We start from the raw sequence: 17,340 nt of genomic DNA on the forward strand, positions 1-17,340 counted from the left end.
CCTCCTTAAACAGGTGGCTGAAAATTTTGGCCTACAGATTGAGGAGGCCACTACACCGGCAAAAATTGCATTGTCTGCCCACCCAGGGATGCTCAATATAGCCAAATTGGTGTGGCAAGCCCCCTCATCTATTCTGCTGACAGAATAAAGAAAGCGGAAAAGAAATACTATGTCCCTGCAAAGGGCTTCGAGTATCTGTATACTCGTCCCCCGCGGCATTATTAGTCTTGTCTGCAGTGAACGAAAGGGACAAGCAGGGCTACCCCAGCGGAACGCTGAAAAATAAGGAGGCCAAAAGACGACTTATACGGCAGGAAAGTTTATTTGACGGCCAGCTTACAGTTTTGGGCCTCGAATCACTAGGCCCTGCTGGGACCTTATAAATGGGACCTGTGGGACTTCCTGAATAAGTTCATGGAGGGCCTCCCACAGGAACATGTCCAAGAGTTGGCTGCGTTAGTGAGCAAAGGCACGGCGGTGGCCCGGGGAGTCCTTCACATGTGGGACATGATGGACTCAGCTGCCAGGGTGGTCGCATCGGCAGTGGCCATGAGACGCAGCTCCTGGTTGCAGGCTTATGGGCTGTCCCAAGAGATGCAGACCACAATCCAGGACCTGCCATTCAAGGGTTCAGGGCTCTCTTCTGAGCTAACTGACTCTAGGCTCCATGGGCTCAATGACTCATGAGCCACCCTCCGATCCCTGGGCTTGCACACCCCTCAGCAGTCCAGGAAGCCATTCTGTGCTCTGCCACCTCATCCGATGCAGTCTAGGTCTTGGGGGGTTCCCAGGTCTGGCTCCTATAGAAGAAAGGAGATGGACAAAGGGCCTAAGAGATGCTACCCGTCCTCTTCCCACCCAGCTGCCCAACCTGACCCTTCCAGAAGTCAGGGAGGCCAGAAGCAGTCATTTTAAGGGTGAGCTCGAGGACGGCTCCCCAGCCAATGTACTGGATCCAACCCTCCCTTTCGTCAATCGCCTCCACCCCTTCCGGTTGGCCTGGTCCCGCGTCACCTTGGAACGCTGGGTACTAGGTACAGTTTCTTTGGGCTACCCCCTGCAGTTTATAGCTGACAACCCCTCCAACCCTCCTTCCCCGTCCCTCTTCAGGGACCCTTCTCAACTCCTGCTATCCATACCTCGACGACTGGTTGATAAGGGGCTGGTCTCTGGCTCAGCTGTGGAGACATCTCAACCTCATATGTTCCACCTGTTGCGATCCAGGGTTGATCATAAACGAGAAAAAGTCAACCTTAACACCAGTACAACACATAGAATTAATTGGAATGGTCCTCGACTCCACTCGGGCCAGGGCCTTCCTCCCTGAGACTTGGTTCCAGGCCATGGCGGATCTCATCACGGGCCTGTGGGCCCACCCACTCACCACCGCCCACACGTGCCTGAGGCTGTTGGGCCCCATAGTAGCATGTACTTATGTGGTCGGTTTGCACAACTCTGCTTCAGACCTCTTCAGGAGTGGCTGACATTGGTCTATATTCCCAACTGGCACAGCATGGACTGGGTGGTCTGGATCCCGGACAGCATACTGTCATCCCTCATCTGATGGCAGGATCCCGTTTGCGGCCCCAGTCTCCTTGGTGACCCTTGGCTCTGACTCCTCGGACCTGGGCTGGGGAGCCCACCTGGGCGCTCTCAATACTCAAGGTCGTTGGTCCAATCGCTATCGTTCCCTGCATATCAATATCAATGGTTCAACTAGCCTGCCAAGCCTTTCTACCTCATGTACAAAACAGGGTGATCCAGGTCCTGACTGACAACATGCCTACAGTCTTCTATGTCAACAGGCAGGGTGGAGCCAGGTCATAGAATCATAGAAGATTAGGGTTGGAAGAGACTTCAGGAGGTCATCTAATCCAACTCCCTGCTCAAAGCAGGACCAACACCAACTAAATCATCCCAGCCAGGGCTTTGTCAAGCCAGGCCTTAAAAACCTCTAAGGATGGAGATTCCACCATCTCTGTAGGTAACCCATTCCAGTGCTTCACCACCCTCCTAGTGAAATAGTGTTTCCTGATATCCAACCTAGACCTCCCCCACTGCAACTTAAGACCATTACTCCTTGTTCTGTCATCTGCCACCACGGAAAACAGCCGAGCTCCATCCTCTTTGGAACGAACCCCCTTCACGTAGTTGAAGGCTGCTATCAAATCCCCCCCCCCCAGTCTTCTCTTCTGCAGCCTAAATAAGCCCAGTTCCCTCAGCCTCTCCTTATAAGTCATGTGCCCCAGCCCCCTGATCATGTTGGTTGCCCTCCGTTGGACTCTCTCCAATTTGTCCACATCATTTCCATAGTGGGGGGCCCAAAACTGGATGCAGTACTCCAGATGCAGCCTCACCAGTGCTGAATAGAGGGGAATAGTCACTTCCCTCGATCTGCTGGCAATGTTCCTACTAATGCAGCCCAATATGCCATTAGCCTTCTTGGCAACAAGGGCACACTGCTGACTCATATCCAGCTTCTCATCCACTGTAATCCCCAGGTTCTTTTCTGCAGAATTGCTGCTTAGCCAGTCGGTCCCCAGCCTGTAGCACTGCATGGGATTCTTCCTTCTAAGTGCAGGACTCTGCACTTAGGGTGACCAGATATAAAGTGTGAAAAATCGGGACGGGGGTGGGGGGTAATAGGTGCCTATATATGAAAAATTCCCAAATATCGGGACTGTCCCTATCAAATCGGGACATCTGGTCACCCTATCTGCACTTGTCCTTGTTGAACCTCATCAGATTTCTTTTGGCCCAGTCCTCCAATTTGTCTAGGACACTCTGGACCCTATCTCTACCCTCCAGCGTATCTACCTCTCCCCCCAGATTAGTGTCATCTGCAAACTTGCTGAGGGTGCAATCTATCCCATCATCCAGATCATTAATAAAGATGTTGAACAAAACTGGCCCCAGGACTGACTCCATGGGCACACTGCTTGATACTAGCTGCCAACTAGACATCTTCCCTCTGCCAGGAAGCTCTCCGGCTCTGGGATTTCTGTCTGCAGCACGACATCCATCCTGTAGCTGCTCACCTTCCAGGGATCAAGAACGCTTTGGGAGATCGCCTCATCTGGACGTTCTCGTCTCTCCATGAGTGGTCCCTTCATCCGAAGGTGGTCAGTTCCATCTTCCGCAAGTGGGGAACTCCCCTGGTGGACCTGTTTGCGTCCTGGCAGAACAGGAAATGCCATGTCTTCTGCTTGATTGGGGGCATGGACAGAGGAGCCCTGTCAGATGACTTTCTGCTCCTGTGGTTGGGGGTGCTGATGTATGCCTTCCCTCCGGTGCTGTTGCTACCCAGGATCCTCACCAAGATTAAACAGGACAGGGCAAAGGTCATCCTCATAGCGCTGGCATGGCTGCGCTAACACTGGTTCAGCACTCAGTGGTGACCCTGTTCCAGCTAGTGCTCAGGTTGAACCTGTTGTCCCAGGAACCATGGCAGTCTTCTGCACCCCAACCTGAGGGTGTTACATCTGATGGCTTGGCTGCTGCATGGCTAAACACGCAGGAGCAGCAGTGCTTGGCTGAGCTTCAGCGCGTTCTGTTGGGAAGAAGGAAGCCCTCCGTCAGAGCAACCTACCTGGCCAAGTGGAAATGGTTCACCTGTTGGATTGCAGACAAGGGTGTTCATCCTGAGTGGGTTTCGTTGCAGCTTATTCTGGACTACCTTCTGCACCTCAAGCTCCAGGGCTTGTCCCTCTCATCGATCAAGGGCCATCTAGCGGCCATCTCAGCCTTCCACCCGCTGTTCGAAGGCAGGTTGGTTTTTGCTCAGGATATCACAGCTAGATTCCTTAAGGGCCTGGCGTGCCTCTACCTGCATGTCAGGGACCCCATCCCTCCATGGGACTTGAATCTGGTACTGTCACAGCTTGCGGGTCCTCTCTTCGAGCTGCTGGCTTCGAGCTGCTCCCTCCGTCTCCTCTCCTGGAAGGTCGCATGTTTGGTTGTGGTGAGGTCAGCCTGCTGGGTTTCTGAGATTCGGGCGCTCACCTCAGAGCCGCCAAATGCTGTCTTCTACAAGGATAAGGTCCTGAATTTTCTTCCCAAGGGTAGTCTCTCTGTTTCATTCAAGCCAGGACATTTACCTACTGGTCTTTCTGAAGCCGCATAGGTTGGAGGAGGAGCGCAGGCTACATGTCCTGGACGTCAGAAGGGCTCTGGCCTTCTACATTGACAGGACCAAGCCGTTCCGTAAGTCGACGCAATTATTCGTTGTTGTGGCCGACAGAAGGAAAGGTCGCCCTGTACCCACTCAAATAATTTCTTCTTGGATCACTGCCTGCATTCGCTTCTGCTATGACCAAGTGAAGGTGCCACCCCAGGCGATTGTCACCACCCAATCTACTAGGGCGCAGGCCTCTTCGGCAGCCTTTCTGGCCCATGTACCTATACAGGACATCTGTAGAACGACCACCTGGTCATCTGTCCACACTTTTATGTCCCACTATGCACTGACCCAGCAGACCTGGGATGATGCTGGCTTTGGTAGGGCAGTACTGCAAGCCGCTAAGATGTGAATTCTGAGCCCACCTCCGTGGGCACTGTTTGTGAGTCACCTAAAATGAAATTGACATGAGCAAGCACTTGAAGAAGAAAAAATGGTTACCTATATTTTCGTATCTCTTGTTCTTTGAGTTGTATTGCTCATGTCCATTTCATTTCCCGCCCTCCTACCCCTCTGTTGGAGTTGCTGGCAAGAAGGAACTGAGAGGGCACAGGGCCGGTGGCACCTGATATACTGCTGCATAGGAGCGCCACTCTAGATGGCGCCACAGCTGGCCCTATGGATACCGCTAAGGCAGAAATCTCTGACAACTGAGCACGTGGCCGCACACACACCTAAAATGGAATGGATGTGAGCAGTAACATCTCGAAGAACAACAGTTACGAAAAGGTAGGTAACTGTTTTTTCTGCCACAAATGTCTACCGCACGTATTTAAATAGGGTTATCAAGCGATTAAAAACATTAATCGTGATTAATTGTACAATTAATCACGCCATTAAACAATAATAAAATACCATTTAGTTAAATATTTTTGGATGTTTTCTACATTTTCAAATATATTAATTTCTTTTACAACACAATAAAAAGTGTACAGAGCTCACTTTATATTTATTTATTACAAATATTTGCACTGTAAAAACAAAAAAATAGTATTTTTCAGTTCACCTACTACAAGTTTTGTAATGCAATCTCTTTATCATGAAAGTTGAACTTACAAATGTAGAATTATGTACAAAAATAACTGCATTCAAAAACCAAACTTTAGAGCCTACAAGTCTACTGAGTCCTACTACTTGTTCAGCCAATCGTTCAGACAAACAAGTTTGGTTACATTTGCAGGAGATAATCTGCCCTTTCCTTGTTTACAATGTCACCTGAAAATGAGAACAGGTGTTCGCATGTCACTGTTTGTAGCCAGTGTTGCAAGATATATCTATATGTGCCAGATGTGCTAAAGATTATAGTCCCTTTATGCTTCAACCACCATTCCAGAGGACATGCATCCATGGTGATGATGTGTTCTGCTCAATAACAATCCAAAGCAGTGTGGACCGACACATGTTCATTTTTATCATCTGAGTCAGATGCCACCAGCAGAAGGTTGATTTTCTTTTTTGGGTGGTTCGGGTTCTGTAGTTTCTGCATTGCTGTGTTCCTCTTTTAAGACTTCTGAAAGCATGCTTCACACCTTGTCCTTCTCAGATTTTGGAAGGCACTTTAGATTCCTAAACCTTGGGTCGAGTGCTGCAGCTATCTTTTTAGAAATCTCACATCGGTACCTTCTTTGTGTTTTGTCAAATCTGCTGTGAAAGTTCTCTTACAACGAACAACGTGCTCGTTCATCATCCGAGACTGCTATAACATGAAATATATGGCAGAATGTGGGTAAAACAGAGCAGGAGACATACCATTTTCCCCCCAAAAGCGACAAAGAGTTCTGTGGCATCTTATAGACTAACAGACGTATTGGAACATAAGCTTTCGTAGGTGAATACCCACTTTGTCAGACGCATGTCTGTAAGGTGCCACAGAACTCTTTGTCGCTTTTTACAGATCCAGACTAACACGGCTACCCCTCCTTACTATTCTCCCCCAAGGAGTTCAGTCACAAATTTAAATAATGCATTGTTTTTTTTAAAGAGCGTCATTAACATGGAAGCATGTCCTCTGGAATGGTGGCCAAAGCATGAAGGGGCATACGAACGTTTAGCATATCTGGTATGTAAATACCTTGCAATACTGGCTACAAAAGTGCCATGCAAACGCCTGCTCTCAGTTTCTGGTGACATAAATAGGAAGCGGGCAGCATTATCTCCCGTAAAAGTAAGCAAACTTGTTTGTCTTAGCGATTGGCTGAACAAGAAGTAGGACTGAGAGGGGTTAGAAGGTTCTAAAGTTTTGCATTGTTTTGTTTTTGAATCCAGTTACAAAAACTACAAAAAATGTAATAAAAAATCTACATATGTAAGTTGCACGTTCATGATAAAGAGACTGCATTACAGTACTGGTATGAGGTGAAAAAAATATTTAATAAATTTCAATTGGTATTCTGTTTAACCGTGCGATTAAAACTGCGATTAATCGTGATTAATTCTTTTATCGCAATTAATATTTTTGTTAATCATGTGAGTTAACTGCGATTAGTCGACAGCCCTAATTTATTATATTATATGAATATTGCTATGAGCTATCAACATTTTAAAGTATACGCTGCTCCTCCCTCCAATTGATTTTCCCCCTAATTTTAATCCATTATTTTCCGGGGAAGTTGTGCTTGTGTGAAGACAAAATAGCTTTTTGAGGTTTCACTAGATTTAAATAACTTCACAATAATTATGGCCATCTTTGTTGTTTAAAATAAATCATTACACAGTTATAACTTTGAAATTGATAATTTTTGTAGGACAAGAATACATGAAGAAACTTGACACACTGAGAGAAGTGGAGACAGTTTACTCTTGGGGACAAATCCTGCCCCCTACTCGTGGCTGTGGACAGCTCTCTGAGAACTAGTGTAGTTTCATTGTGTGGAGTTTGATACAGGATTTGTGGATCCTGTGCAATAGAGACACATTCCACTTGTGTGCCAAAGAGTCCAGCCATGTGTGACTCTTTGCAGGCCTGTATCCCTTTGCAGCAGAGAGATGGGTGCAGGGTCACATACCTGTTTACTGCACTGCCATACACCATTCCACTTATCTTCATTTTTCTTTGTGGTTCACAACTCAGTTAATCTAGTTGTCATTCACAATTTTGTTGTAATGCTTTTCCTCCAACCTCCTCTTCATCCCACCCAATCCAGGTTGTCACCAGATCGTGGTGGTACTTCTTGTTCAATATCGCCGCGGTCAGTCTCAGCCTATAATCATCTCTTGCCTTGACTGCTTCAGTCTTCTTCCTTCACATGATTTACCCCCTTGCTCCTTTTCAGTCTGTCCACAACACACGTGAAAAAAATCTTCCTCTCCAGGTGTTATGACTTTGTCACTTTTTTTCCCCTCAGTCTCTGCACAGGCTCTCTAGCTCCTCTGCCAGATCAGAGTTCTTGTCCTCCCTTAAGAGGTCTTCTTAACTCTACCCTTGCGTGTATTTGCACTCTCACAGCTTCCTTTCTTCCCTCCCCTGCATACTGTGCTAGCTCTATTTTTTCTCCTCTTATTAGCCTTTTCCATGCCCCTTCAATGCTACTTTGCTTTGCCTGAAACAGACTTTTTTTCTCCTGGCCAGCCATAGGTCTCCTTTACATTCCTCCTCAGTATTCATTTCTGTTGGCTAGCATTCTGCTGCTAACCGTCAGTTGTGCTCTGGTTTCTAGTCCTTCACCTTATCATAAATAAAAGTAATAATAATTAACACAACGTAACTCCTATTATCACATCCTAAAGTTCCTGTGAGTGCGGCATGCAGAATAAAAACAATATGCATCCTATGCACTGTGCTTCCCAGCTTTCTTTGTTTTGTCAGTCTGCTAATCATCATCCCTTGCTAATGTTGAATTGACTCATTTTGTTATCTGTATTATTAGATTGCAAATTCCTCATATTATTTCACATTGCAAAGCACCTTGCACACCTATTGCTCTATATCAGGGGATTGCAAGGTTATTACATGGGGGGTTGGGAGCTGTCAGCCTCCACCCTAACCCCTGCTTTGCATCCAACATTTATAATGGTATTAAATATATTAAAAAGTGCTTTTAATTTATAAGGTCACACTCAGAGGTTTGCTATGTGAAAGAGGTCACCAGTACAAAAGTTTGAGAACTACTGCTCTATATAGTTAATAAATGATAGTCAATAGAGATTGCAGTGTAAACAGCACCTTTCTCTATAATGTTAAGAGAACCTATCAAGAAAATAAATCTTCAAGATTTATATTAATATTCACTATCTGATGCTCAAATCAAGAAGTTATTCACTAGTAAAAGTTGGAGTAATATGACCAAGAGCCTCAGACTCAAACTCGTTTGATGTTATCCTTTCTGCTTTCTCTTGAAAGACAATTAGCACTCAGAACACGCAGACAGTTGAGATCTGTTCTTATACAATATGTGAAATTTCACAGGGTGTGGGTTTGGTACAAGTAGCTTAATCACCAGCTTTTTTTTCTCTGCTGGGTTGTGAGAACTGAGTAAGGATTTTGTTGTTGTTATTGTTCTCTTTCCTGCAGTATTTTTGTTTCTGTCATTTCCTGTAGTAACTGGAATACTTTCTTTAATGCCATGTTCCAGTAATATGGCAAAGTATTGAAATTAGTACCTTGGCTTCCATCTCTCCAAACTCAGATATTATTCTAACTGTCTATTTATATGATATGTCATGCTGACTATGAATACAAACCGGTCTTGAGAACAACCTCTCAGCAAAGGCTGCTTGTCAGATTTTTGTCAGTTTTGCATATGTACACTATGACTTTTTTTTTTTTTTAACATGCAATGTGTTAGCATCACCCAAGAACCTTCTTCTAAGAAGCTGTAAATAAACTATTTTATGGGTGAATAATAAAGTAATATATGTCCCCAGAATCTTGTTTTTCTTTGTGCAAAACTATGCAAAATAAGACTTCAGAATCTTTATTTAAAAAAATCGTTAAAGATAAGTTTATAGTAGCTTTGAAAGCACCCTAAAGAAATGAAGCTGACCTAGAAAGTCAATATATTATATATATTTTGCTAGGGAGCTAAAGTTGCACTAACCTTTGAATCATTTATATACCATTCCTTAGTAGGTTTACCATTGCTGTTATCAGCTGTTGTAGAATGAGTAGTGAGTGTATATAATCAAAACCCAAATGAAATGCCTTTTAAGAAAATCTTTAGTAGCCATTTTGTTAATGTTTAATAAATTCTCTATTTAAATATTTTTTATCAAAATAAAAAAAGCGATTAGGCTATAGACTATTTGCATGTCAAATGTACTGTCAGTCAGTGTCTTTAAATGAATCAAGTGCATTTAAAAACATAAAAATAAACTGGTCATCTTGTCAATTAAAAAAAAAAAATATAATGTTGGTTTGGGTTTACACACTGTGTGCCAACTTACTGCATAGAGTACATTTTCATGACTTAACAATTTTTAGGTTTTGATAATGTAAATGCTGGCAGGTCTTTAACTAAATGCTCCATGGAAATTTGTGGTACCTGAATGCTGATTTGGTAAAAATGGAATCTAAAGGTCTGTTCAGAGACAATTTACAATAATTGATAAATACTCCACTGTACCTGACTTAAAACAGAGTAGGCAAAACTTGCCCTGAGGAGACTTTACTGCTTAATAGCACTCTGCCACATCTCCCTTTCTCCCCCTGCCCTCGCCGGAGCACTCTACGTGTGTGTGTGTGTGTGTGTGTGTGTGTGTGTGTATATATATATATGCACATGCATTAGGTATCCAGATACATTTGAGCAAGCCCTGATTGATGTATGCACCTGGCTAGAGAGGCAATGGAAGATTTGAGTGCTCCCATCCATGGGCTAAATCATCATAGCTCAGTGATATTTGTGGAGCTGTAATATTTGACACCAGATAAGGATCTGGCAATATGCATGGACATGGAAAGTAGGCATATGCAGGTCTGCTCCAAAGCCCATTGAAGTCAAAGGTGGTCTTTCTAGTGCCTTCAGCAGGCGTTGGATCTGGTGCATATTGTACTGACACAAGTACCTGCCTGCCTTGGGGGTTTAAACCACCGCCAAAATCTTTTGCTGTAGCCTGTGAAATGATTTTTAATACATTTATTTTGTGGGAGAGTGAATTGTGTTGTTTATAGTAAAATTCTGAAGTTTTTGTTTAAAGAAACTGTAGGCTCCATAGTGTTAAAAGCTTAGAAGTCTTCAAAACAGATTGTTTTTTGGTATATTTACAGGGTGATGGGAGAATATCAGTACAGTATATAACTGAGGAGTGTCTAAAGAAACTGGATACAAAACAGCAGACAAACACTCTACTGAATATGGTCTGGAGAGATTCAGCTAGTGAAGAAGTCTTCACGCTGATGGCATCAATCTGCCACACACTAATGGTGCAACACCGAATGATGGTGCCAAAAGTCAGGCAAGTACCAGTAATATAAATCTATAACTGTAGTAGGCCTAAAACTAGTTTGGCTCTGGGTTGTAGTGTCATGCATGCCTGTAATGAGGTTCTTCTGCTTGTCTGTCGACTTTTAGTGTTGTGCTCAATCATGATATTGAAATGTATAAGAATCCTGCTTTTCGTGCACTTTAGGGAGAAAACTTCTTTTGTACTGCGCCTGTTGTGTGCTTTCTGCTCATTCTGGAAAGGACCACTGCATACATAAGTTTGTTAATGTGTTATTGTTAATGCGTTGCCCAGTGAAGTTAGTATTTCACCTGTTCAGTCGTAGGTGTCTGAAATGGATAGAGTACCCATGATCAGGTGTGTGTGTGTGTTGGAGGGGTGTGTGGATTGAAATTTTAAATGTAGGTGAAAATTTGGACTTATTAATTTTGTAGTGTCCCTTTAAAAAGATTGAAAAATACAGGTGGCTATGATGATACTTAGTTTCCTGTATTCAAAATAAAGATCCTGATTATATTTTTATCAGATTATTTAATTTAAATGACACATCAGTAATAAATATTAAATAGGACTGTCAAGCGATTAAAAAAGTTAATCACAATTAATCGCGCAATTAATAGCACTGTTAAACAATAATAGAATACCATTTATTTATATTATTTTTGGATGTTTTCTACATTTTCAAATATATTGATTTCAATTACAAGACAATACAAAGTGTACAGTGCTCACTTTATATTTATTTTTGATTATAAGTATTTGCAGTATAAAAAAACAAAAGAAATAGTATTTTTCAGTTCACCTACTACAAGTACTATAGTGCAGTCTCTTTATCATGAAAGTTGAACTTACAAATGTAGAATTATTCACAAAAAAAACTGCATTCAAAAATAAAACAATGTAAAATTTTAGAGCCTTTAAGTCCACTCAGTCCTACTTCTTGTTCAGCCAACCGCTCAGACAAACAAGTTTGGTTACAATTTGCAGGAGATAATGCTGCCAGCTTCCTGTTTGCAATGTCACCTGAAAGTGAGAACAGGCATTCACATGGCACTGTTGTAGCCAGCGCCGCAAGATATTTATGTGCCAGATGCGCTAAAGATTCATATGTCCCTTCATACTGCAACCACCATTCCAGAGGACGTGCATCTATGCTGATGATGGGTTCTGCTCGATAACGCTCCAAAGAAGAGCGGACCGACGCATGTTCAATTTAATCATCTGAGTCAGATGCCACCAGCAGAAGGTTGATTTTCTTTTTTGGTGGATCAGGTTCTGTAGTTTACATATATGAGTGTTGCTCTTTTAAGTCTTCTGAAAGCATGCTCCACACCTCGTCCCTCTCAGATTTTGGATGGCACTTCAGATTCTTAAACCTTGGGTCGAGTGCTGTAGCTATTTTTAGAAATCTCAGATTGGTACCTTCTTTGCATTTTGTCAAATCTGCTGTGAAAGTGTTCTTAAAACAAACGTGCTGAGTCATCATCTGAGACTGCTATGTCATGAAATATATCGCAGAATGCATGTAAAACAGAACAGGAGAGATACAATTCTCCCGCCAAGGAGTTCAGTCAGAAATATAATTAACGTATTAGTTTTTTTAACGAGCATCATCAGCATGTCCTCTGGAATGGTGGCCGAAGAATGAAGGAGCATATGAATGTTTAGCATACCGGACACATAAATACCTTGCAACTCTGGCTACAAAAGTCCCCTGCGAATGCTTGTTCTCAAAAATAAATATAAAGTGAGCACTGTACACTTTGTATTCTGTGTTGTAATTGAAATCAATATGTTTGAAAATGTAGAAAACATCCAAAAATATTTAATACATTTCAATTGGTATTCTGTTGTTTAACAGTGCAAATAATTGCGATTCATTTTTTTTTAGTTAATTGTGTGAATTAATTGATAGCCCTAATATTAAACTATTCTGGAGTAAATAGTTTTGTTTAAAAACGTATACAGTAACTGGTAGTAAAATGAAAAGCTCTTAGTATTTTTGGTATGTAGTAAACCTAATCAATTCAAACTGCATTGTAAACAAAGATACACCAAACTAATTAGGTTCTATCTTAGCCCACTGGTGTTTATAGCTGTTAGAGGAAGTAAGATGTCAGTGAAACTGTGATTGCTCGATTAGGGTAATTAGCTCTTTGTAGACTAATTGCATTAGGACAGGATGTGAGATCTGAAGATCATAGCAGCAGCTGAATTAGTACGCTTGTTTTATTGTTACAGCTAGTCCATTGCCTTGGATAATTATTACTGGATTTAAATGCATCACTGCTCTGGCTTGAGGTTTACTGGTAAACTGTGTGGAAAAGGTGCTTAATGAATAAAGAAGTCTTACATAGCCTTAATTGTATGAGTAAGGCATCTGTTTCCTCTGAGGAACCATAGTTAGAAGTTTGTAATTATTTGTGGTAATGTGTTAGGTGTTATGCATTAATATATATGTCACAGGTTATGTAAGATGGTTCAACAACTTAGAAATATGCAAACCTGTGTTAAATCAGTTAGAGCAACAAACAGTTGTTCCACATTGTAATTATTTTGGAATAGTTACTGAAAAGATGAGTTTGTCTTCTACAGAATTAAATATTAGAAACATTGATTTTTCTGTTTTCTCAGGTTATTTATTAGAATGGTAGGTATATTTTAAAGGAATATTGTCAGTTAAACAACTAGCTGTGAAAGACTAACTTCTTATCTGTTTATAATATCTTTCATTATTAAAACTTGGTTGAAGTTGAAAATCAGAGGTTCTGATGCTGGACCCATTGAAGTTAATGATAAAGCTCACTTTGTCTTCAGTAGGTATGGGATCAGGACCTATATTACTTTTCTCCATTTATAATGTTAGTTTACTTTTACATAATCCTCAATATTGAAACTAGGTTAATCAGTGTAAATGTTGAGCCTGTTGCACTTTAGGTTTCTCATGTACTATCACAATTCTGCTGTATTTCCAAGAGCATCAGACAAGCCAAACAATAAAAACTGTCATTGATATTTTTCTCAAACATTTTCATAACATTCTTTTCATTATGTTTTAAAGCTGTCAGTTCTATAAACACTAACATATGTATTCAGCTTTAAGCATGAGTAGGCCCATTGGCTTCAATGCAGTTATTCAGAGAATTAAAGTTAAGCTCACCCATAGAGGTATTTTCAGGATTGAATCCTATATTTTTATATCTCCAGAAGATAAATACAACCTTGGTGTGCTTTTTTTTATTACAATTTTAAATGTTGTCTATAGGTTATGATCCAAAGATCACTAAAGTCAGTTCTTCCATTTATGTTTAATGGGTTTTGGATCAAACCTGTGCTATCTGGCTACTATTACAAATATTTGTGTGTGTATATTGTAAGGAGATTTTGCCTATTGTTTTGAAGTATTGCATTTTGTATATTTTTCACAAGTAGTTAAAAACTTACAGGTCATTTTGTTTCAACTTACATACTATTGCTTTTTTATAGCCTATGGAGAAAAATGCTCTTCCTTGTTTCAGCTTGTGTGTTACAAGTTCAGGAGTGCTGATAACTGTAGCTTTTAAGTCCAGTTACAGATTTAGTTCCCATCAAACTTTAAACTGTAAACAAAGATCACAATATTATAAAAGTGATTGTATGGCAGATTTAATGTTGCTGTTAAAGCTACTCCAAAGTTTGTCTTTTTGAGTCTGGTTTACTTAAAATACCAATTATTTTGAGTAAATATTTACATAATAAATGATGCGTTATTTGCAGAAGCCATGTTAAAATGGGAACGTTGTAGGTAAACAAGAAAAATGTATTCAAAATAACCTTTCATTCACAATGCATTAGATGTTCTAGGGAAAAAATTACCATTAAATTTGAAGTCTTATTGGTAAAATTAATCTGGGATCAGCATGAAAATTTTATATACTGAACAAGAGAACTCTCAAATATAAAAGTAAATCATGTCAATTAAGACAACTAGTAATGCAGGGCATTGCAAGGTGAGACAGTAAATGAAAATAATTAAATACCTTTTAAAACTGAAAATATTGTTAGAACAAAAATTTAGCAGAAGATTAACTCAGATGAGCAGTAGGGAAAGAATGAATGTCTTAAGACTGGGTTTTTAAAAAAAGCTTTCTAAAAATGTACGGTTTATTTCTTTTATAACTTACAATGTGTACATACTACATAACTCACTGGAAAGGTAGTTCCTTTGCTTTCTATGGATCTTCAGTGCAGCAGGAGAGATGCATTGATTGCAAAGTATTCTAGAAAATTAAGGATTGTCATGCTGGATCAGACCATGGTTAAATCTAGTCAGATATTCTGTCCAACTGTGGCCCATACCAGGTACCTCAGGGGAAAGATACAAGAATCTGTGTACTAGATAGCTATGCCTGTTGGGGATGTTTCTTCCTAACCTCAAAGAGTCAGTGGTTGTCTTCTGCCCTGAACCATGAGGGTATATGTCACTATTTTTTATTCAGTCTTAACATAACTTTAGATATTCTCATTATCCACTCATTCTTTGACTCTTGCTAAACTCTTGATCTCATTGATACTTTGCTACCATGAGTTCAATTTAATTGTTACATGTTAAAAAATATTTCCTGTTATAAGTTTTACATTTTGGCTTGTCAGAATCACTGATTATTCCCTTTGTTCTGTAGCATGAGAGATGTTAAATAGGAATTTATCCATGTCCCTTTTATTCCTCTCTTCTTTAGACAATCCTAAACTTTTCAATCTCTTCTTATGCAGAAGCCTTCCCATGTATCATTATCTAATCATCTTAATAATTTTAATTGCCTATTTCTGGGCCCCATTTATTTCTGCTTGGTCTCTTTTTAAGATGAGCATGATCAGAACGTCACTTCACTTCACTTCACATTGCAGCAACTCAGAAGTAAAATATGACTTACTGCTTTCATTCTCCTTAATCAGATACATATATGAGCGAGAACTAAAGCTTTTGAAGGTTAAGAAGTCACTTATACTTTACCCAATATACATTACCTTTATGGTAGTTGCTTTTGTATAGTACATCTATTTAGGTGCCAATTAATTTATTTTTTCTATTTTACCTAGTATTAGAAGCTGGTAAAATGTACTTAAATACAACATAACTTAATCTAAAGTAATTAATTAGTATGTTAATATTTTCATATATGATGCATTAACATAGGTGCTTTTTCAGGTGCATTACAGAATCATATAGTTTAACAGGTCCTTCTGAAGAATTTACTATCTAAATTGGACAGATGTGAACAAGCCTAATTAAAGGAAGAAGCATAAATGTTGGAAGACATGGTCATAGTCAATCAATGTTGGGAAACCAAATGAGATTCAGGGTGAAATCCTGACTCTATCAGAGTCAGAGAGAGGTATGCCATTGAGTTCAATGGGACCAGGATTTCATCTGTTGAGTGTAAAGTTTATATGTAACTTGATAATTTCCTTTATTGGATATTATAAAAAGACCTGACAAGATAACTGAGTCATAGCACACACCTGTAACTGCTGATCTAGGAGGGATTTTGAAGGCTCTTTGTTGGAAATGCTATATGTTCAATGACTTATTTAGGCCATTTATGTAGGTACTTTACTTTTAAACATCTGAATAGTGTCACTGATTTCAAAAGTAGTCTGGGGTGGGGGCTACACAATATGCTTAAAATTAAGCACTTGTGTAATATTTTCAGGATCCGGGCCTTATTGATTAGCAGCCTTCTGGTTAGTTTGTGTAGGGCAATTGCTAATTTCACTAAAACTCCTTCATAATGACAATACATTACTACTGTTTGACTTTCAAAACACTGCTAATCTTCTCACATGGGCAGATGATGAGTTGGAAAACTGACATTGTGGTGTAATGTTAGCAGTCTGCTTTCACATGTAAAGGGAAGTTATTTAGTATTTCCACATGGCTACTTTTGTATTTCTTTCTGGGAGCTTTCTCATTTTAACAGGCACATTTTGGATTTGTTTCTTGTATTTGCTCTTATGTTTTTTCTAAGAGCTAGCACTACAACATTTAATTTTTTTAAAACCTTTTTACCTTATCAGCGTTATGCAATCTTGTTGTGATATATGTTCAGAAAAAAAGATAGAAACACAAAGCAGCTTTCATTTGCAGTTTTATGCCAGAGGAGTTGTATGGCTCATTTAATGGTAGTCACATATGCTATTTTCTACCTGTGACACCTGGCAGTTCGAAGGAAGTGTCAAAATACACTGCTCCTGCAATAGTGACCTTTACTAGACTGTATGAGCTTGTCTCATTCTATTGTATTCTCTTCATTAACTTAAATGGTCTCAGTGGGAAACTGTGCTCAATTTATGACCTAGACTGAAAATCTTGCCTTTAACTAATTAACTTATAGTGGTGCTTCAGCTAAATAAAGCTTAATGGGTCATTTAATCTATCCGATTGTGCAGAAGGAATTTGACACTTTTTTTAAAACCAAGGGTGCCCAAAAATACCTTTTTAACAAATACATATAAATCATGTGCCCTTTGTGAACAATTAGACACCCGCAGAGAGAAACTGCAGGGTTCGCTGTAAATGGTCATTATGTACTTAGATATAGCAGTAGAGATAATTTGATTTAACATGTTGAAAAGAGATATAACAAAAGTCATTGCACTAAATTTAACTCGTAAGTGCTAAATTATGAGAACATTAGTTGTACCTAAGGTTGAGTTGGTTGATTTTTTGCACTTAAAGTAGGGAGTCAACCTCTTTATTATATGGAAAATACAGCATCTCCTCCCAAAAATTACAGCACTCA

The 17,340-nt window shown here is 40.3% G+C and overlaps 1 protein-coding gene across 2 annotated transcripts in view; it reads left to right on the top strand.

The window, feature by feature from the left end:
- The window catches only part of UBE3C (ubiquitin protein ligase E3C), a 179,469-nt gene that overhangs the window by 40,294 nt on the left and 121,835 nt on the right, over positions 1-17,340 (top strand). For both annotated transcript variants that reach the window (XM_008162984.4, XM_065582755.1), the window contains one exon: positions 10,383-10,570. In XM_008162984.4, the coding sequence (XP_008161206.1) occupies positions 10,383-10,570 (188 nt within the window). The remainder of the gene's footprint in view (positions 1-10,382; positions 10,571-17,340) is intronic.

Source organism: Chrysemys picta, chromosome 2 (genome assembly GCF_011386835.1).
Source record: "Chrysemys picta bellii isolate R12L10 chromosome 2, ASM1138683v2, whole genome shotgun sequence".
Lineage (NCBI taxonomy): Eukaryota > Metazoa > Chordata > Testudines > Emydidae > Chrysemys > Chrysemys picta.